Source organism: Coregonus lavaretus, assembly GCF_964263955.1.
Source record: "Coregonus lavaretus genome assembly, chromosome: 15".
NCBI lineage: Eukaryota > Metazoa > Chordata > Actinopteri > Salmoniformes > Salmonidae > Coregonus > Coregonus lavaretus.
Genome location: NC_140002.1, coordinates 14,524,098 through 14,547,339, shown reverse-complemented (window position 1 = coordinate 14,547,339; position 23,242 = coordinate 14,524,098). Strand labels below are relative to the sequence as shown.

General features: G+C 46.5%; 1 protein-coding gene across 4 annotated transcripts in view; it reads right to left on the bottom strand.

Moving 5' to 3' along the window:
- LOC311143208 (sodium/calcium exchanger 2-like) overlaps positions 1-17,255 on the bottom strand; it is a gene marked incomplete at its 3' end in the record, with an annotated part of 28,225 nt that extends 10,970 nt beyond the window's left edge. The window contains exons 1-7 of one of the 4 annotated variants that reach the window (XM_084179002.1): positions 16,998-17,255; positions 16,564-16,701; positions 15,474-15,701; positions 15,020-15,301; positions 14,259-14,714; positions 7,319-7,683; positions 4,972-5,093 (exon numbers count right to left, since the gene is read on the bottom strand). In XM_084179002.1, the coding sequence (XP_084035128.1) occupies positions 4,972-5,093; positions 7,319-7,683; positions 14,259-14,714; positions 15,020-15,301; positions 15,474-15,701; positions 16,564-16,701; positions 16,998-17,165 (1,759 nt within the window). In that variant the 5' untranslated portion in view covers positions 17,166-17,255. Of the gene's footprint in view, positions 1-4,959; positions 5,094-7,318; positions 7,684-14,258; positions 14,715-15,019; positions 15,302-15,473; positions 15,702-16,563; positions 16,702-16,997 lie in introns of all 4 variants that reach the window. The other 3 variants (XM_084179005.1, XM_084179003.1, XM_084179004.1) reach the window with 3 other exon arrangements.
- Between the last annotated feature and the right edge of the window lie 5,987 nt (positions 17,256-23,242).

Genomic DNA, 23,242 nt, shown 5'->3' with positions numbered 1-23,242 from the left:
CCAGGGCGTGACAGGATCAGTGTGGCAGATGTGTTGTTGCCTACCCTTACCACCTGGGGGCGGCCGTCAGGAAGTCCAGGATCCAGTTGCAGAGGGAGGTGTTTAGTCCCAGGGTCCTTAGCTTAGTGATGAGCTTTGTGGTAACTATGGTGTTGAACGCTGAGCTGTAGTCAATGAACAGCATTTTCACATAGGTGTTCCTTTTGTCCAGGTGGGAAAGGGCAGTGTGGAGTGCGTTGAGATTGTGTAATCTGTGGATCTGTTTGGGTGGTATGCAAATTGGAGTGGGTCTAGGGTTTCCGGGATGGTGGTGTTGATGTGAGCCATGACCAGCCTTTCAAAGCACTTCAGGCAGGTAGTCATTTAGGCAGGTTACCTTCGCATTCTTGGGCACAGGGACTATGGTGGTCTGCTTGAAACATGTAGGTATTACAGGTAGGTATTATATGGTCACGTGTCACATTTGTAGACGGGAGAAGTATGGTCTTGAAGAATCTGTGAATGGAAAATTCACAGATTGAGTGCCCTGTTAGGGTGAAGGAGGTTGAGGTGTCAGTTGCTAGTGTTTTAAGTCAATCGAGTGATCTGAAGAAGGTGGATTTTGTGGCATTTATAGCCACAGTGATTCATTGTACAGCACAAGTGTCTAAGAAGACCAAGAAGCTGGATATCATTATATCTGCAGCCGAGATGTTTTTGGGGCTCAAAGACTTTACGGCAGAAGCATTGCTAAGGACTATTGTCGCTGGGAAATGTCTCGCCCTCACAGGAGTCTTCTGAGCCTGTGTAGGGACCTGATTATAATTGTTGTTTTTACAGAAAAGCAGGTTGATTTTGTTTAGTAATTATTTGTTTGTTGTTGGTAGTTTGTATATTATTTTAGTTATTTTTACCCAATTAAATTTTCCTTTTTGGGATCCTTAATATCCATCCGCACAGTAGGTGGCGGAATGCACATCCAATTGTTGCAAACGTCATTATACCATAGAAGAAGAAGAGTAGTATCTTTGATGACAGGTGTGTTTGTAATGCTAACGTTAGCTAAATAATGTGAGGATGTTTGAGTTGGAAAAAACCCAAGCTGTTTATGACGAACAAGTCTTGTTCTTTCAACATAACATTGGCGACAATGTATCTCTCGTTCTTTGTCTCATGTTATGTCAATCAAACTAGTCCAGAGACGCTGTGTGCGAATGCCTCAATTGGTGCCAATGAAAAAAAGGGCGGGCTATAGGTTTGTTTCTACTGCTACGATTGGATAGCATGCAGCTGTACTGTAGGTTGAGCCTGTACGAAGGTTGGGGGTTATGGACACTGGTACGAAACGCACTGCATATCAATTACCCAGAGCTCTTAACGGTGTACCTGGCACTCAGGCGCTTCCCCCTGCTTTTCTCTAGCCGGCTTGTGCTGGTCAGAACCGACAATATGTCAGTGGTGGCGTGTATTAAAGCAATATGAATGTCTAGTTTTAAATGTGGTACTTGGTAATAATGCTCATTTAACTCTAGCAGGGGTATATCGCCCCCCCTCAGCTCCTCCTTGTACTCTATGCAAATTATCTGATATACTGTCTAATTATGCAAACTCTGAATTACTGATTTTGGGATATTTTAACCTGGATTGGCTTTCACCAGTATCCGATAAATTAAAATATATTTGTACTGAGCTAAATCTAACTCAGCTGATAACTAAACCAACCCGTCCCAACTTTAAGAATCCAGTAAAATCTACTCTACTAGACATTATTCTAACAAATACCCCCCATAAATACACAGCCAGTGGGGTTTTTTCAAATGATATCAGTGACCACTGCTCTATTGCTTGTATTATAGATACCAGGCTGAAACACTCTGATCCCTGTATAATCTCTAAGATAAATTATAAACATTTCTCACAGCAAGCTTTTATCCTTGATTTATATCACTCTGAGCTTTTATCCACTTGCTGCTTTCTGGACCCGGTTTTAGCCCTTGCTTTTTTCTCTTCTATTGTTACCTCTATGTCTGATAAACATGCCCCGCTTAAGAATCACAGAGTAAGAAACCGAACCAGTTCTTGGTTCTCTCCTGAATTGTCAGGTCTTTTTCTGCAAAATAATCGGGCCTGGGCCTTGGTGAGGAAAACAGGTACTCCAGCTGATTGGCTGTTTTTTAGGCAATTGAGAAATAAATGTACTGCAGCTGTCAAAAAGGCAAAATCAAATTACTTCCTTAATGCTATGACAGATTCTGCAGGAGATCCTGCAAAATTCTGGAAAACCGTTAATTCACTGAAACGGGGGAATTCTGCTGTTTCTCTTCCTAAGCAAATTATCTCAGACTCCTGTATTCTAAGTGAAAAAAATGATATTTGTGATGCTTTTAATAAGCATTTCATCTCTGCTGGTTTTTTATTTGAAAAGAAAAGTGGCCATTGTGGTACTGGCCAGTTAGTTGATTTTTCGTCTTGCTTTTCAACCGTTACTCTGAAAAATGGTAACCCTGTTTTTAGTTTCCAGAAAATAACTGAAGCAGAGGTTCTAGCTGCCCTGTGTGCCATTGATACTAAGAAATCCTTAGGCGCTGACAATTTAGACCCGTACTTACTTAAGTGTGCTGCACCTATCATTGCTGGTTCAGTGACACACATTTTGAATCTAACATTAAGCACAGGAAATATCCCTAAGGTGTGGAAAGCAGCTTTTGTTGTGCCATTACATAAGGGAGGTGACGGTAGTGATTTGGATAACTATCGACCCATCTCTAGGCTCCCTTGTCTGGCAAAGATCCTAGAATCTATAGTCAACAAACAGTTACAATCTTTTCTTTCTGTTAACAGTATTTTTTGCCCCAATCAATCTGGTTTTAGATCTAAACACAGTACCACATCGGCCACTATGCTTGTTGTAAATGATATTGCAAATGCCTTAGATGATAGAAAGCACTGTGCTGCGTTGTTTGTAGATTTGTCAAAAGCTTTTGACACTGTAGACCATGCTATCCTTTTGAGTAAGCTGTCATCTATAGGACTGGGCACTGATGCCTGTCGATGGTTTTATGACTATCTTAAAGATAGAACTCAGGCCGTCATGGTCAACGGGGTCAAGTCTGACCCCTTACAGTTACTTAAAGGGGTCCCTCAGGGTTCAATAATTGGCCCACTATTGTTCTCACTTTATATAAACAACATTGGTGATGATGTCAGATATTGTAAATTCCATTTATATGCAGATGACACAGTGATGTACTCTATTGCTCCAACAACGGACCAAGCTTTAATGCAGTTGGAGTCTGATTTTAGGATACTACAAGGGTCTCTTTTACAGCTTAAACTTGTTTTAAACGTTAAGAAAACAAATGTCATGTTTTTTTCTAGGTCTAAACTCTCAATTAGAAACACTTTTGTAATCACTAGCTTGGATGGTATTCAAATTAAACAGGTCTCTGCATATAAATACTTATGGGTATGGTTAGATGATAGGCTTTCTTTTAAAAACATGTTACTGAATTGGGAAAAAAGCTCTAATTCAAGACAGGGTTCCTTTACAGAAACAGGGCTTGTCTGTCCTCCGTAAATAGAAAACAAATTGTGCAGGCTACTTTTATGTCCGTTTTAGATTACGGTGATATTATCTATATGCATGCATCGGCAAACACATTAAAACCACTGGATGCTATTTACCATTGTGCACTCAGGTTTATCACGGGTGATAGTTACAAAACTCATCACTGTTTCCTATATCAACATGTGGGTTGGGCCTCTCTATCTGTGAGGTGAGAGCAACATGCTCTCTTGTTTATTTATAAAGCACTTCTTTTAAAACTACCTCCATATAAATCATCATTAATTTCCACTAGATATACTAATTTTAAAACCAGATCACAGATGTGGATTACATTAGAGACTTCTGTGGTCTCCACAGAGTTGGGTAGGACTGCCTTCAGTTCCTTTGCACCTTATTTATGGAACAAACTGCAGATCCAACTTAAGTTAGACACTCTGGTGTCCCTTGCCCATTTACATTTTTTTATGGAGGATCAATATGATGTTGTCTGTGATTGTTTCTGTTGAATTGTGTTTTTGTTTTGTATGTTTGAAATGTTCTTGTCTGTATGTCTAAAACTGTACATGTCAACATGTTTACACAGGGCACAGCCGTAAAAGAGATCCAGGTCTCAGTCTGTTTTTCCCTGTTAAAATAAAGATTAAAAAAAACAATTATAATAATAAAAAATTAACAGACAGGGAGAGACTCTAATCTTGGCTCACTCCCTATTGCTGGGGAGCAGTGAGCACATGCTCTCGCTTCGGGTGAATCATGTCCCCAGTTGACTCAACTCCGGTGTAGATCTTTTATCCAGGTGGAGTGGAGGCTACACCCCTGGGTGGTCTCCCTAATATGGGAAATGTTTGGCAGAGCCAACGTAGATCTTTACGCATTGCAAGAAAATGCCCAGTTTCGTTTTTTTTATACAGCAGTGTATACGCTGTGTGTCCAGGATGATTTTCCCCTAGGGACAATAAAATTAAAGGGATACTTCATGATTTTGGCAATGAAGCCCTTTATCTACATCCCCAGAGTCCGATGAACTCGTGGATACCATTTGTATGTCTCTGCGTGCAGTTTGATGGAAGTTGCTAACGCACCTAGTATTAGCGCAATGACTGGAAGTCTAGGGTAAGTGTTTGCATGCTAGTTAGCATTGGCTGGCGAAACGACCTCTAACTTCCTTAATATTGGCTGCAGAGACATAAAAATGGTATCCATGAATTCATCTGATTCTGGGAAAGTAGATACTGTAAATCCCGAAGTATCCCTTTAATCTTATCTTATTTTATAAAACTCTTCCAGAGAGATTGCAAGTGTAGTGGTAAAAGGGTTCTAACAATATGTGCCAAACGTCTATTTTCGCTGTGTGTAACAGTGGATAGTAGGTTGAACAAACCTTTTGAGATGGCCATTTTATTCACTAACACTAACCCTCACACACAACATACCCAACTGACCTGAGATTCCTCGCTTTAGCCATTTGGGCTCTTCCAGCACAATGAAGAAGTTTTCCTGCTTCTCATATTCCTCCACATTTACAATGCGTACCTGTAGAGTCTGACTGTGGAGAGACATGCAAGCATGCACCCACACATGTGTACACACACACACACACATGCATGCACCCACACACACACAGAGATAGAGAAGAGGGTTGTCATCAATACACATTGTTATATTTGCAGACTTTTTAAACACTTTTGATGAGGATATAAGGAAAACATGTTATGATCACAACAATCACAGGACACCAACGATAAATATTTTGTTGAATAATACAACTACAAACACACACACGGGCGCATGCACGCACACACACACACACACACATTTAGCAGACACTTATCCAGAGCGACTTAGTTAGTGCATTCATCTTAAGATAGCTAGGCGAGACAACCACATATCTCAGTAATAGTAAGTACAAATTAAGAGTATTTCCAAAACGCTATATCCACACATTTTTCACGTGTTTTTTCATCAGAAATGATTGCTTATGGGTACCTTCATATGTGTGTAAAATATTAATGTTCTCAGATTTTCTTATTCATAGATTTTAGATGTGTTCTTTTGCTAAACACTATACAGTATATCCATTGTTTAGCTGGAATGGAATGTTCGTATCCTGTATATTTGACTGTGACATGTGGTTGTCTCGCCTCTCTATCTTAAGATGAATGCACTTACTGTAAGTTACTCTGGATAAGAGCATCTGCTAAATGACAAAAATGTCAAATGAAAATGTTTTATATCCAGATCTCATAACTGTATTGAATTATTATTTATTTATTTCTGTCACAAATGTGTAATTTGTACAGTTCTTTATTAAAAATGTAGTTATTTGTTACAGTTGACTGTGTAAAACCTAGCAGTACTACTTATTTCTCTGAGAGTGACGTGGATATATAGCATAAAAAAAAAAAAAAAAGATTATTTGTCTCTCTGAAATGAAACGATCAAGTAACAGATTTTAAACAAATACATGTCTGACATTGAACAACCCTATGCCATGACTAGACAGTGAAAAAACACACCAATCTCTTTCATAATTTCTTTAAACAATAAAAGCTAATTTACAAACATTTCTGAAAATGGATATATAGCGTTTTGGAATGAAACTCTTCAATTGTTCCTCAATATTATTATTATTATTATTATTAATAAGTGCGAGTGTTAGTTCACAAAATGCAAGGGTTTAATTTCTGCTGCTCCATAGGCAAGCACCATGTAGTGGACACAGGCTTCGACTGGAACCAGTGGAATGTGCAGAGGAGCGGGGTGACATGGGAGAACATGGGCATGTTGAACACCAGGCGGACTGCCGCGTTCTGGATAAGTTGCAGGGGTTTGATTGCACAAGCGGGGAACCCAGCCAACAGAGAGTTGCAGTAGTCCAGACGGGAGATGACATGGATTAGAACCTGTGCCACTTCCTGTGTGAGGTAGGGTTGTACTCTATGGATGTTGTAGAGCATGAACCTGCAGGAGCGAGTCACTGCTTTGATGTTTTCGGAGAACGACAGGGTGTTGTCCAGGATCACGCCAAGGTTCTTTGCACTCTGGGAGGTGAACACCTGGAGTTGTCAACCGTGATGGAGAGGCCTCGCGACAGTCCCGTGAAGCAAGCAAACAATAATTTCCTACCCTCTGAAACATTAACAAACACCCTGCCATTTAAATCACATCAGTAGCTGAGGTGGAATAAATAATTGTACACATAGTGGAGGCTAAATAATTCACAGTGCATCACATACACAACACACACACACACACAAATACACACATGAACTAAACAACAGATAAACAGTACCTTAAACACTCATATTGGCATGAGAACATGGGCTAACATGTGCTAACAAACCTTCCATCTGGTGCTTTAGCGGAGAGAGTAGGCATTAGGCAACCTTGTTTTGGAGCCACAGTGTCTACTGGATTTCTCAGCTCCCTGTCTGCACATCATTGATTTGTTTGTGTAACTAAGTGCACACAACTGGTTTTCCAGGTGTAATAAGACACCATTTAAAAGGAAAGAGCAGCAATCAGTAGATACTGTGGCTAGCAAAATCCAGAGTAACCCTTCCCTGGTCAAACCTCATGTACCAGGCTATAGGTTCTTGACTGTTAAAAGAGACTACCTAGCATAGACATCTGGTTGAAAATATGTAATTACAACCAGATTATAACTAGTTTACAACCAACAGGTTGTAATTTGGTTGTAATGACGCCGTTTCAAACAGTTTTTCCCGCTGGGTACCGTCCCCCTACTTTAGAGAGTTGGCATAGCCTCACCTGGTCTGTTCGTTGGAGAACTCAAGCTCGCCCTTGGTCTCCTCGTAGTCCACGCCGGCACGGGCGCTGCCGTCCTCAGTGCGGTAGGGCAGCATCACGGTGCCCCGCGAGCCCGAGTTCCGCACCACCGTCAGTACCATTGTACCCGAGCTCTCGCTCACTCGCAGCACGCGCTCGCCGAACGTGAAGATGCCAGCGTGGTCGTCGTCCAGAATGATAACCATGGCGACTAACGGCTCCACCAGCCGGCCCTTGGGCGGCGTTCCCGGTGAGACTTTGTTGCCGCCCTCATCAAGACGGAGGTTCTGCAGCCGCACAAAGAAATGCTCGTCTTCCTCAAAGACGTCGTCGTCCAAGATGCCCACCTGAAAAGGACAGGGGACACACAAAAGTTGTGATGGGGATTACTGTATGTATTGAGACAATCTTATTTAAAGGCCCAGTGCAGTCAAAAATGTGATTTTCCTGTGTTCTATATATATTTCCAGGGTGAAATTGTGAAAATGATGATAATGCCCTTTTAGTGTAAGAGCTGTTTGAAATGTCACCCTGTTTTGGTGGGATGGAGTTTTAGCCTGACTGTTGACATACTCCAATAAGAAAGAGAGTTCCAAACCTCTCTGCCAATAACAGCTAGTTTTCAGTTTTCCCCTCCCCACTCAGACCACTCCCAGACAGTCCTAGCAAAATTCTTGCTTGAGAAATTGCTCTTGCTAAGAAGGTATTTTTGTTTCTTTTTGAGCATTTTGATGGAAAACAATCACAGTAAGGTACTTCATTGTTACCCAGAAATGATTTGATATTGAAGTAAAAACAGCTGCATTAGGCCTTTAATCTAATCTCATCTGAAATTATTTAAACTAATCTCTAATCCATCCAAGAGCAAATTGTCCCTTGCCACTGTCGCCTCTTTTCGCTCTTTGGAGGTGCAGGCCCTGACAAGTTGCTAACAAGTACTGTACTTTTATTTGTAAAAAGTACTGTAGCGACCCGCACAGACAGCTGTGTGTTATGTGTTATGTTAGTAGATGGTTGTGTTGTACCTACCAGTACCCAGTGTTCGCGGGGTCCGACATGTCAATCAACCTGCTATCTGCCAATCACGGGAATGCCTGGAATGTTCTGATGCCGGGCATCCTGGCGGTTGGCGGAGTGGCGTGGAGGGGGGTTGGGCAGGGGGATGGAGCATTGGAAGTTAAGACCAGGTTTAGCCTTTGTTCTCTCTTTTTTTACGTCTGGGCTTCACAAGAGAAGGTCACGATTGGCTTGTGGGTTATCTTTCATTTATTTGGCGTGGGCTACGGCCAAACAGTAGCCTGTGTAAAGTTGGTTTAATAAACCGTCCATTCGTAAACTCAATCCTCTGTCTGGACAGTTGTTCTTTTATGATCTAGTCAGGTCATTACATTGGTGTCAGAAGTAAATACGTTGATAAAAGTTAGCCAGCTAGCTAGCTGACTTCTGTGGCTAGCTACCGTAGGTGAGAACGGGGGTTGAAGATGCTTCGAGGGAATCCGAAAGTGAAGGTGGAGGTAGGGGACGATTATGGCCAAGGAGGTGCGTGTGCATGGACGTCGGGGGTTCTGGCTGAGGAGATCGCCAGGGCATCGGAGCCCAGAGGCCGCTTGAGGGAGGACGTTAGAGTGATGGCGGCTGAAGCGGGCATGAGTGCTTCGTCGACTGTGTTTCGCGCGGATTCTGGTGGGCGGACCGAAGGGGTGACGTCGACGCGGCAGGACGAGGAATCTGGGGCTCAGGATGTAAACAAACATGGCGGCGCCCAGTTCCCGGCTGCGTCCGTATCCGTTAAGACCCCGAAGTATTCCGGTAAGGCGGATTGGGAAGCTTTTCATGCTCAGTTTGAACTGTTAGCTCATTTTAGGGGGTGGTCGGATGAAGATAGGGCACTGCAGTTGGCTTTATGCCTCACGGATGAAGCTCTGGCCTGTTTGATATTGATTAGCCCCGAGGACAGACGTGATTATGGTGCTTTAGTGGGAGCACTGAGGAGGCGCTATGGACAGTGTGTACAGCCCGGGCTACTGCGCTCCGAACTGACTAATAGACGCAGGCAGCCTGGAGAGCCTCTACGGGTGCTAGCTAATGACATTGAGAGCCTCTCTCGGCGGGCATATGCTCACATGCCCCCCTCCGTGCAGAGCGAGCTAGCACGGGACCAGTTCATACAGGCGCTCTCTCCTACGGAGCTGCGCATACAGACCCAGCTGGCTCATCCTGAGTCATTGCAGGTAGCCTTGGAGATGGCTTTGGAGAGGGAGCTGGTGTGGGCTGGGGCTTCAGCTGGGGCTTTGGTGGGGGTGCAGGCAGACAGACCCTCTGTGCGAGCTGGGGGGCAGAGCAGCCCGGAGCCGGAAAAGCCTGCATGGGTGGCTGAAATGACAGAACTCATTCGTGCTGTGCACGAAACACACGCCCTGGTCCCAGGGTCTGCTGGGGTTGTGGCCAGCCAGGCCATCTGCGCCGAGATTGCCCCATGTCCCCCAGAGCTCAGGGAAACGGCTCGGGGTCCGCATAGACCGGGTAGTGCGGACCCCTGGCTTTCTATCCCAACCACCATCTTCTTCAGGAGGAGCCCACCGGCACAGACGGGGAAGCAAGGCTCCACTTCCCCCAGAAGCAGACGAGGGCAAGCGGATGGAGCATGTTGTTGTGGTGGGCCGGACCTGTGTTGGGGACTTTTGTCATGTCCCTGTCACTGTGGAGGGGGTGCCCTGCTCCGCCCTGGTGGACACTGGGTCCACAGTAACCCTGGTGAGGCCAGATATTGTGCCAGGTTGGACTCAGTGTGAGCCTACAACTGTGCAGCTCCGCACAATCACAGGTGAGCTGGCACCCATGAAAGGGAAGGGAATAATGACTCTGACAGTAGGGGGCAGGACTGTGCGTCATCCTGTGTGGGTGGCGGCTGTGCAGGACCCTTGTATCCTGGGGTTGGACTTTCTTAGGAGCACAGGCTGCCAGTTAGACCTAAATAGGGGCACACTGAGCTTCCAGGGAGGGCCGGAGGTCACCATGGCCCCTAATGTCACATTCACTCAACCCAACAAACCCTTTACTCCAACAGTTAAAGCAGCAGAGACTCATGGCTGCCCCCCCTCCCCCACATATGGGTGTGACTTTTCCCCAGCCCCCCTGTCACCTACGGCGTTGCGTTACATTCCCCCAGCTACCTCCACGACACAGTCCTCTGTGAGCCCGGGCCGCGCCCCCCCAGCCCAGCTACCCCAGATGGGAGGGGAGAGGACACTGTCTGCAGTGAGGGAGATATGGGGGAGGAACTGTGTTGGTCTTGACCCCGAGCAGCAGGAACGGTTGAGGCAGTTGCTGTTTGAATTCAGAGACAGCTTTGCGCTGAGTGAGGAAGAGGTGGGTCAGACTCATCTGGTGCAGCATGAGATCGACACAGGTGATGCTCGACCTATCAAGATGCGTCCCCGCCGTATCCCGCTGGCACGCCAGGAGGCGGCAGACAAGGCTGTGTTGGAGATGCAGCGGGCAGACTTCATTGAGCCCTCAGACAGCCCCTGGGCGGCGCCAGTCGTCATGGTTCCGAAGAAGGGGGGCAAGCTGAGGTTCTGTGCGGACTACAGGCGGCTGAATGAGGTAACCAGGAAGGACTCATACCCCATACCACGTATCGATGAGTCGCTGGACCTGGTTAGGGGGTCCTCCTGGTTCTCCTCACTAGACCTCCGCAGTGGCTACTGGCAGGTGCCCCTCTCCCCAGAGGCCAGAGCCAAAACTGCGTTCTCCACTAACAGAGGACACTGGCAGTTCAAGGTCCTGTGCTTTGGCCTGTGCAACGCTCCAGCTACTTTTGAGCGTTTGATGGACAGGGTGCTGGATGGCATCCCCCGACAGCAGTGTCTGGTATACCTCGATGACATCCTGGCCCATGGCAGCTCCTTCCAGTCAGCCCTGGGGGCGCTACGGTGTGTGCTGGAGAGGGTGGCTGCCGCAGGTCTGAAGCTCCACCCGGAGAAGTGCCACTTCATGAGGAGAGAGGTGTCCTTCTTGGGCCATCGAGTGGGGAAGGAGGGGATCAGCACCATGGAGGACAAGGTAGCGGCTGTCAGAGACTGGCCCACCCCCACCGACCAGCGTCAGCTGAAGAGCTTCCTGGGCCTGGCCTCGTACTACATGAGGTTTGTACGGGGCTTCTCAAGCGTTGCTGCTCCACTGAACCGCCTGCTGCCGAAGGACAAGGCTTTCACTTGGACAGTGGAGTGTGAGGAGGCGTTCAACACCCTCAAACGTGCACTGATCGAGGCCCCCGTGCTCGCCCCCCCTGACCTCACATTGCCCTTTATCCTGGACACAGACACGAGCAATGTGGGCATGGGTGGGGTGCTGGCCCAGGTGGGGCCAGAGGGGGAGAGAGCGGTGGCGTACTTCAGCAAAACATTTGACAAACATGAGCGCCGCTACTGTGTCACCCGGCGGGAGCTCTTGGCTGTTGTGGCTTCCGTCAAACACTTCAAGTACTACCTGGGTGGTCTGCCCTTTACTGTAAGGACTGACCACTCTGCTCTCCAGTGGCTCATGTCTTTCAGAGAGCCAGAGGGACAGGTGGCACGCTGGTTGGAGGAGCTTCAGCCGTATGACTTCACGGTGGTGCACAGGGCAGGGGCACGCCACTCCAACGCCGACGCCATGTCCCGTCGGCCCTGTACTGCAGACGGCTGCCGCCACTGTGAACAGAGAGAGGGACGGGAGAGAGAGCTGTGTGCAGAGGAGGGGGTCTGTGCCACAGTGTGTCGGGCGAGCGGGCCTGTCTGCTGTGAGCTGCAGACTGTCGACGTGGCTGAATGGGGGCAGCAGCAGGGACGGGACACAGACCTACAGCCAGTGCTACAGTGGGTAGAGGCGCAGGTGAGGCCACCATGGGAAGAGGTGACAGCGCTCTCACTCGCGACCAAAGGGTTGTGGTCAAAGTTTGAGCGACTGCGGCTGGCTGATGGCGTGTTACAGCGGGCATGGAAGGAGTCAGCTACGGGGGAGGAGAGGTGGCAGGTGGTGGTCCCAAAAGCATTGCGGGAGGCTGTGCTCCAGAGTACTCATGGGGGGGTGGGGACTGGACACTTTGGGGTCACAAAAACACTGCACAGCGAGAAAGGGCCCCCCAGGCCACTCTCATGCTCAGCTCCAACAGTTCCCAGTGGGGGCTCCCATGGAGAGGGTGGGAGTGGATGTAGTTGGGCCGTTCCCCACCACAGACAGTGGAAACCGCTGGGTGCTCACGGCCATGGACTATTTCACAAAGTGGCCCGAGGCCTATGCTCTGCCTGACCAGGAGGCAGAGACCATCGTCGACGCCCTGACAGCGGGGATGTTCAGCAGGTTTGGAGCTGCAGAGTCCATCCACAGCGACCAAGGCAGAAACTTTGAGTCCCGTGTGTTCGCCACCATGTGTGAGAGGCTGGGTATGCACAAGACCCGCACTACTCCTCTCCATCCTCAAAGTGATGGCCTTGTGGAGCGCTTCAACAAAACGCTTGGACAGCAGCTGGCCATCGTCTCTTCCAAACACCAGCGTGACTGGGGCAAGCACCTGCCTATGGTCCTCATGGCATGCCGCTCCGCTGTCCAAGACTCCACCTCCTGCACGCCTGCCCTCCTCATGCTGGGGAGAGAGATCCGTACCCCTGCGGAGATGGCGTTTGGTCGGCCCCTGGATAGCCCTCATGTTTCCCCGGGGCCGGAGTATGCCCGGAGACTCCAGGACCGCCTGGAGACAGCCCACACCTTCGCCAGAGAGCAGCTGCTGAATGCAGGTGTGAGGCAGAAGAGGAACTATGACGTGCACACCCGGGGAAGGCACTTTGTGGCTGGGGAGCTGGTCTGGGTCTACAGCCCGCTAAGGAAAAAAGGCAGATGCCCCAAGTTGGACAGTCACTGGGTGGGACCCTGCAGTGTCCTGGAGAGGGTAGGGGAGGTTGTTTACCGGGTGCAGCTTCCTCCCAGGGGGAGAAAGGTGACACTGCACCGGGACAGGTTATCCCCATATAGAGGGGCCTCTTCTCCCCAAACCCCAGGAACCCCCACAATTCCCCTCTCTGGCAATGACATTCTCCAGGCACCCACCCCCAGGTGCCGCAGACAAGGCTCCAGACAGCCCACTCCCCCTGTGTCACCGCGTGGTTCCCCAGAGCCACGGACTGTATTACCCGTTCCCGCTTCCTTGTCCCCCATGTCCTTGCCTTCATCCCCTGGTTCCCAGAGGGGCACTCTGCGGCCATCACAGCCACGCAGGCAAAGGAGACCTCCGGGTCGCTTCAGAGACTTTGTTTGTTCCCTCGGGGACGAGGGACTTTGTGGTGGGGGGGCTGTGTAGCGACCCGCACAGACAGCTGTGTGTTATGTGTTAGGCTAGTAGATGGTTGTGTTGTACCTACCAGTACCCAGTGTTCGCGGGGTCCGACATGTCAATCAACCTGCTATCTGCCAATCACGGGAATGCCTGGAATGTTCTGATGCTGGGCATCCTGGCGGTTGGCGGAGTGGCGTGGAGGGGGGTTGGGCAGGGGGATGGAGCATTGGAAGTTAAGACCAGGTTTAGCCTTTGTTCTCTCTTTTTTTACGTCTGGGCTTCACAAGAGAAGGTCACGATTGGCTTGTGGGTTATCTTTCATTTATTTGGCGTGGGCTACGGCCAAACAGTAGCCTGTGTAAAGTTGGTTTAATAAACCGTCCATTCGTAAACTCAATCCTCTGTCTGGACAGTTGTTCTTTTATGATCTAGTCAGGTCATTACAGTACTGTAAACAAATACAAGTCAATTAGTTAATTGATTGATTATTTGGTTGACTGAAGTATTACTCAAAACTACAGTAAACAGCTCCTATGCATCTCCCTCCTCCTCTCATCGTTTCCCTCTCTCTTTTCCCCTCTCCTTCCTTCTCTCTCCTCGCCATCTAACCTTAATCTCCTTCCGACTCTCCCCTGGTTTGAACACCAGCATCCCCTCGCTAAACTCATAGTCCGCCCCGGCGTTTGCCGAGCCATTCTCTGTGTGGTAGTCCACATAGAAGGTGTGCTGCCCCATGCCACCCTCACAGATCACCGCTAGGCTCAGGGTGCCACAGTTCTCCGTGCACTGGTACTGGGCACGCTCAAAGGACAGGTGGGCGCACGTGGCCCTGTCGTCTTTCTCCGGGGCTCCGCCCTCCGTAGCGGCGGCTTTGCGTCGCGTGTGCTCGGCGGCATGCTTCTTGAGCACGTTGCCGGCACCGATCATCATGCGTGTGGCTTGGATGCGGTAGAAGGCGCGGCTCTTCCTCTGCTGCACCAGGGCTGAGTAGTTGGCCATCTCGATCAGCTGCTCCAGGTCTTTGTCCGGGTGCTTCTGTTTCAGGTCCTTCAGGATGCGTACCACCTAGGTTAGGTCACAACGTTAACACAATATTAACTAAATGTTCATACCAGGCTTATACAAGGCTAGCAAAATGATACCGCAATGTAAACACAATGTTAACACAATGTTTGAAATACAACGTTAACACAATGGTTGAAACACAGACAGGAATATATATTTTTTAAAGACACGGAAAGGAACAGCACCAGGGCAAAGACACGTAAAGGACCACAATCATCTCCCTGCCCACTCCACTCTCCCATATTGCTAAACTCTTCTGACTCGTCCTGACCATTCTCTCTCCCTGATCCCCTGGTTCAGCCTACCTCATCTCTGTTCTGGTCCAGCTCCTTACCAGTCTGAACAGAGACTGTGCAGACACTGGAGGAGTTTCCAGTTGTGGAATTGCCATCCGAGAACTTAGCGTCCATGATTACATCGATCCCCTTGGGCGCCAGGTCACCTTCCGTTTCCACAACGATGCCATGCTGCTTGTCGGCACGGTAACGCTTGTGCATGTACTTGTAGAAGAGCAGGCGGCGGTCGGCGATCCAAGCCAAGATGACACACACAGGGAAATAAAGCAGAGTGACCAGAGCCTCCCATACCTGCAGAATCAACACACAACATTTGTATTAAAAACAACACACACAAATGCATACAAAATCTGTCTAGAAACCCCCGCTGACACACAAATACACACACATGCAAATAATACAAACACCCACAACTCACCCCCCCTCCCACACAAACAAACAATGCACACAAACACACACAGACCTCCACTACTCCAGGGGAGATAACGGCTAGGATAAGGTAGAGCCAGATGTAGGCGAAGATGCTCCAGAAGGCTGTGATGAAGAACACTCGCAGATGTTTGATCTTTCGCGACTCCCCGTCGGGGATGACCCACACACACACTCCGATGATCACAAACATGTTGAAGGCAGCGCTACCCATGATGGTGCCTGGTCCAAGCTCCCCTGCGTCAAAGTTGTGCCCACACACCTGCCGTCAACAAGACAGAAAATAAATCAAGTTGAATAACAAAATAAGCTCGGGTTATGCTACTTCCATTACGGTATCTGTCAATGGGGAACCCAGTCGAATTTAAGCAAATCAAAGGTCCCTCAGGTGTAGCATGTAGTACAAAGGTTTTGTGGGGACACTCAGGGGTAGTGTGTAGAGCCCTGCACTGGCATTAATTTTAAGCCTGAGCCCTACCCATGCCATTCAGCCCCTACCAGGCCGATTGCTTCTGCCAAATTGAAGGCCTTGCCCTGCCCGAAACCCAAAATCTGAAATAACTTCCTCTATTAGTAAATGCATTAGCTGCTCCTCTCTGTCTGTCACTCGCTTCCTGCGTGCAGCTCGCTCTGCGCTCTGCTCATGGTGCTCTGAGTCTGTGAGTATCCATAGCAACGGCTCCTCTTGGGCTGCTCTGCTCAATAAAAGACATGAGAGAACAGTTAGCTGTTAGCTACTTTGCGTCATTCTAAACTCCAACAAAACTCAAGGAACATTAATATTTTCTGTGAAATAATCTCTCCTGTCTTATATTTGAAGAGGTTGAAGCACTTCCTACACCATGTTATGATCATAGTCAGATATGACTGTACTGAGCAGCAGAGCACGCACAAATGGCTAAGCTTCAAAATGTTAGTGATCAATTTTGTGATACCTGAGCCCTGCCCGTACCCTAGTTATTGATGAAAAACAGGCCCTACCTGGCCCTAACCCGATGTATAATGTATAGGGTTTGTGGGGAGTGGGGACACTGGGGTAGTGTGTTGTATATAGGGTTTGTGGGGAGTGGGGAAACTCTGGGATGGTGTGTAGTGATGAAGGGTTTGTGGGGTCACCGGCGTACCTCGATGACAGAGAGAAGGATCTCTGGTGCAGAGGAGCCCAAGGCCATGAGCGTGAGGTTGGACACAGTCTCGTTCCAGATCCGCACAGTGGTCACTGACGTCTCCCCGTTGGGTTTGGTGATAGTCACCTCTTTCTCCTACAAAGACAACGATTGAAAGACACACATCAAAGTTAGGGAAACATGTAGCTAGTGTTTTACCAGCAATTCAGTGATATTGCCTATGCTCTGATGCTAAAGGACAGTATTCCAAAAGTTCCATATACTTCACCAAAGTTCCCAGGTTTTTCAGAAATCCCGGTCGGAGAATTCCCAGAACCATTTCTGAAAAACTTCTGAAAAACCTGGGAACTTTGGGGAAAGTTTTCAGAATCACCACAGGATGGGAATGACTGAAGAAGGACAAAACAAAGAGAGAAGTGGTCACTGGTCACCTGGGAGGTGATGACCTCGATGGAGGCCATGAAGCGATCGGCGATGATGGACACGCCCAGGAACATGTACATGAGGCAGGCGAAGTAGACTATCGCCCTCCCCGTCTGCTCCGCCAGTGGAGGGCTGAGTGGCAGCCACACAGGTAGCACGATGCCAGGTCTACACATCACCTTGTCCGTGCACGCCCGCTTGCCCCCTGTGCTGTTACCAGAGGGGGGAGATGGGGTGCCTGATACAGATGCCCGCTCCACCACCTGAGGCTTGGAGTGGGAGGAAGAGGTGGCCGGGTGGGGCAGGAGGAGGAGGATGGAGAGGAGGAGGAGGAAGGATGGGAGTGGGGGATACACAGGGTGGGCTCCCATGCTATCCCTGAGTTAGGTGGTGCCTGTGGTCACCGGAGGAACAGCTGGGTAGAAACACTCTCCTGAGAGAACATTGAGAGAGAAAGAGAGCGAGAGAGAGAGAGAGAAAGAAAGAGAAAGAGAGAGCGAGAGAGTCCAAAAGAACAAAAGGGGTTGAGGATGTGGCTCTCTAAAATGTTCAATAGGGTATGTTAATAAGGTCTACAATACATTCAACTGTGCCACTCTCCACATACATGAATGCCATAGCGGTACTTTTGAGATTAATTAAAGGGATAGTTCACCCCCCCCAAAAAAAATAATGTTTCCTGACCAACCTTCTTTAAAGTCGTTTATTTTAACATTCTGAATGTCAGCAATGCTGCTGTAATTACAATTGTATTACTATTAGTATAATATTTATTGCAATTTTTTGTTTTTTTTGAACTGTTTCTGTTTCTTGTGCTATTTTTTGTATGATGCCTTGGTGGGGTGGGTGGGGGGGATTAAGGACTGGGGATGTTGTACTGTTGTCGATGTCTCTATGTTCAACTTGAAAATCTACAAATAAAGTTTAAACAAGTAGTTTGTTTCATATTTGTTTACTTAGCTACAGTCACCAACGGTTAATATTAGCAGCTAGGACTAATACACAATGGAAGTAAAGGGACCCGAATTAGCATGCTCTACATTGTCCAACATTACCTTACAGTAACTTCAAACCCGAGTTCTCCAGAAATGTACCATTGTTTTACAGTCATCAATGCCAATGCTAGTGGTTGGGCACTGGAGCTTAGTAAACAAAACCCAAAGCGTGGATTGCAGTCTCTTCTGGCCCACAGACCACTCTCAAGGTAAGGAAATATAGACGTCAAAATGAAAAGAACAAGGACTAATGAGTGTGTCAGTGAATATGCATGTTACCTCACTCTGGCTGTATCAAATGCCAGTCTAGACAAATGCAGAGTGTTATCAGTCAGCAGCGATCTAATAGAGAGGAGAGGAGACATAAACAAGAGAGAGGGGGAGAGAGAGTGAGGAGGGGGAGAGAGAGTAGGGGCACAAACAAACACAAACTGAGAGAGAAGGTATAAAGACACTGATATAATACCACTGCAGGACGCAAACAGTAACAATGACATAAACTAAAACATGAAAGAACATTCAAACACAGAAAGATATGAGGCCTGTATAGTGCTAAAGGTGGTGCAGTGGTAACACTTCATTTACGTACCATTTAAAGGAAGGTTTTACATCTAGGTTATAGACTGTTAATTATAGCTTTAATATGTTTATAAATCATGAACTAATAACTAAATATCTAAACTTATTTTAAAAGGGAAAACCCTTTACCACCCCCCTCAAACAGTATCTTAATGTAAAGTCTTGCCAGAGTACCTTTTGAAGGTGGAGGTCAGATGGAGGTGGGGTAACACTAAACTAATCTGACTTCAACCCATCCTTACCCCAGAGTGGAGCTGCCCACTGGCCATGGGGGTCTATGTCACAGTGTGAGGCCACCTATAGGGTCACCTGTCACCAACCCCCCCACCTACCTCTGCACAATTAACCCTAGGGTGGTGTGTGTGGCACCATGTGTTATTCATTGAGAACTTAAGGTCATTACTTGTTCAATTAGTTATGCCAGGCCCAAGCCTGGCTGTGACTGGTCCCCAATAAACATGCATTATGAAAAATGGGTCCTTACAATGGAAAGAATCTGGCTATTGGCAGGTCAAGCATGCTGCCACAATCACTTTGAAAAACAAAATGGAGGCAGACTTCTTAATGGTTCTTGATTATACTTTTCTGTAACTAGCTACAAATACATGTATATTTATCTACACTACTAAATACGGGGTACATTTTCAGGGCTAGAACAAACAAGACCTATGCTTTAGGCTAATGCTAATTTTAACTGTTAATAAGTAAGAACTTTAATACCCATGTATGTCACCTAGGCAGTGGTCCCCACACTGTGGGTCAGGAACCACTTGTGGGTTGCGGCAGGGGTACAGATGAGTCGCAGGATGACTTTTTTTTGTGCACTGTTACAAGTCAATTCATTAAAATTGGTCACAAGAGCGCATAGTCAAATCTACATACAGTTAAATATTTTAAAGAGGATGATTGTATAATTACTTTTTACTTATTGTCTGGTCTGGGTATGTTTTTTCACCACTCGACCCTTATGGTGGGTTGCAACTCAAGACACCTAAATTGGTGTGTCAGTACGCACACACACTTACTGTATTCAAAATGTGCATGCATGCTTGAAAAAGAAAACTTGGCTTGACCACAAACCCAAGGGCTCTTTTAAATGTAACCAGTGCAACCATTGCAGAAATATTGCACAGAAAAAGTATTTTGTTGACACAGATTCCAAAATGGAGTATGACGTCAAGCATTTCATTAACTGCAAAACCACTCATGTCATCTATAGATTGGAATGTCCTCAGTGCAAGGTGTTCTACATTGGACGGACAAAGAGACGCCTTCAAGACCGCTTAGCGGAACACAAGTACGCCATACGGGTAGGCAATGAAGACTACCCCATGGCAAGGCACTACAAGTCCTTACACCATGGTAACCCTGCCTCCCTACAAGCTATGGGTACTGATCATATTCCGGCCTCTATTAGAAAAGGGGACCGTCTGAAACAGTTAAACCAAAGGGAACGTTTTTGGATTTACAAACTACAGGCCACTAAATACCCTGGTTTAAATGAAGATATGGATTTCTCACCCTTCCTGTAGGGTTGTGATAGGTCCATTTGCTGTCATCTAGTGGACATAGTGCTCAATTGCCCTCAGCTATGTTTAGACTGTTGTTGTTCATGTTTTGCTGGTTTCTAGTGTACTATGGAATATATTGCTTTCTTATTTTTTACACTTTTCCCAGTCATATTTAAGGTTAGAACTACCTTTCTAAGTGTTCTGATACTTCTAACTTGGAGTTGTATTTGTATGATGACATAGTTACAGTATTTCACTTTTTAATGTGTATAGTATTGCTTACTAGGTGTGTCCAATCAACTTTGTAACCACTCCCTCTTCAAAAAAGATTCTAATTGGAAAAGCTGTTCAAAAGAGGACATTGTATTATTTCTTTGTACTCCCTGACGAAGGCCATACAGCCGAAACGCATCAGATTTAAAAAAAATCTTGTTTCTATTGAACATGCCATAGTAATAAAGGCATTTTAATTAATTATATGAAGAGTGCCTTGGTCCTCCTTTCTTTTTGATGACCAATTCACCCCTTTGACCAAAGAGCACCTTCTGTCTACCAACATTTACTATTGTGTACCTTAGTAGCGCTTCCCTTCCTCCTCTTTCTACACACTAACTGTATTCAAAATGTGCATGCATGCTTGAGTGTATGTTTGTGTAAGTCAGTGCATGCGAGGTTGTGCATGCATGCATGTAATATGGATCATATATGCATGTATGTGTGAAGAAAATGTGGATGGGTCATCTATGGACTTTAAAGAATGTGTAGAGAATGAGCTTGTGTGTTTGTGGGGTCAAGGGGCCCGAACCAAAAATATCCCACCGACTGTTCACACCTGGACAGGAATACTGCACAGGTGACAGAGCACAGCAAAGAGAGATGTTGTAGTAATACTAATCAACAGACTCACAAAATACATAAACACACAAGGAGTTTAATACTCCTTGTGACTCTTCGGCTGTCCTAATATGGACACCATACACACAAATAGAGGACACCGCTATGACACCCTACCAGAAAACAAACCTCATCGACAGACAGCTAGCTGCCTGTGAACTCAAACTCTGAGGCCCGGTCCAGAAACAACCCCTCGCCCGTAAACCTATACACTTCATGTAGATCTGAGAGGATTGAATAGATATAAGCAATATACACTGAGTACACCAAACATTTGGAACACCGTCCTAATATTGAGTTGCACCCCCGCCCCCCCCTTTTGCCCTCAGGACAGCCTAAATTCGTCGGGGCATGGACTCTACAAGGTGTCGAAAGCGTTCCACAGGGATGCTGGTCCATGTTGATTCCAATGTTTCCCACAGTTGTGTCAAGTTGGCTGGATGTCCTTTGGTTGGTGGACCATTCTTGATACACAAGGGAAACTGTTGAGCGTGAAAAACCCAGCAGTGTTGCAGTTCTTGACACAAACCGGTGTGCCTGGCACCTACTACCATACCCTGTTCAAAGGCACTTAAATATTTTGTCTTGCCCATTCACCCTCTGAATGGCACACATACACAATCCATGTCTCAAGGCTTAAAAATCCTTCTTTAACCTGTCTCCAAATACAGGTGTGCCAAGCTTGTAGCGTCATACCCAAGATGACTCGAGGCCGTAATCGCTGCCAAAGATGCTTCAACAAAGTACTGAGTAAAGGGTCTAAATACTTACGTAAATGTGAGATCAGTTTTTATTTTGTATAAATTTGCTAAAAATCCTAAAAACCCGTTTTTGCTTTGTCATTATGGGATATTGTGTGTAGATTGATGAGGGGGAAAAAACAATTTAATCCATTGTAGAATAAGGCTGTATTGAAACAAAATGTGGAAAACGTCAAGGAGTCTGAATACTTTCCGAATGCACTGTAGTTCCCTGGCTAGAGTGTGTTTTAAGATCACAATGGGTGTGAGCTTTTATGGGCTGATGACTTCCGTTGTGTTTCAGTCTCTCTGCTCAGCAGATGTGGTCTCCGATCTGCAGGGGGCAAACTGTTGGGATTGTGGCTGCTGCTGCTTAGCTGTTTGCGCCTCCTTGTTTAGATCTGTGAGACCCTGACTGTGTTTTAGTAGTCTTATGTGGCCAAATGCAGCCCACTTATGGAGTGATTTCAGTGCTAACAGAAATTGTATTTGAATTCCATAATTTTGAATTTGTATTAGGATATTGTATTTTAATTTAATATTATTGCATTTGTAATGCACAAATTGAATCATTGAATTCATAAATTGAACTTGAGCGTTTGATTCCAATTTTTGTCCTCTACCTTTCCTGACTGTCAAAGTACCAGGATGTTGCCTGTGGTTTTCCATCTGAATTTAGAACTGAATTTGAAAACTGAATCTGAATGCATCTGATAAGTTGAATATATGAAACTTTGATTAACTTGAAATGATGGTTTATAAACTTGATACACAGACAATGAATGCAATATCTACAATATTGAAACTGAATATATACAGTGGGGGAAAAAAGTATTTAGTCAGCCACCAATTGTGCAAGTTCTCCCACTTAAAAAGATGAGAGAGGCCTGTAATTTTCATCATAGGTACACGTCAACTATGACAGACAAATTGAGAAAACAAAATCCAGAAAATCACATTGTAGGATTTTTAATGAATTTATTTGCAAATTATGGTGGAAAATAAGTATTTGGTCACCTACAAACAAGCAAGATTTCTGGCTCTCACAGACCTGTAACTTCTTCTTTAAGAGGCTCCTCTGTCCTCCACTCGTTACCTGTATTAATGGCACCTGTTTGAACTTGTTATCAGTATAAAAGACACCTGTCCACAACCTCAAACAGTCACACTCCAAACTCCACTATGGCCAAGACCAAAGAGCTGTCAAAGGACACCAGAAACAAAATTGTAGACCTGCACCAGGCTGGGAAGACTGAATCTGCAATAGGTAAGCAGCTTGGTTTGAAGAAATCAACTGTGGGAGCAATTATTAGGAAATGGAAGACATACAAGACCACTGATAATCTCCCTCATTCTGGGGCTCCACGCAAGATCTCACCCTGTGGGGTCAAAATGATCACAAGAACGGTGAGCAAAAATCCCAGAACCACACAGGGGTACCTAGTGAATGACCTGCAGAGAGCTGGGACCAAAGTAACAAAGCCTACCATCAGTAACACACTACGCCGCCAGGGACTCAAATCCTGCAGTGCCA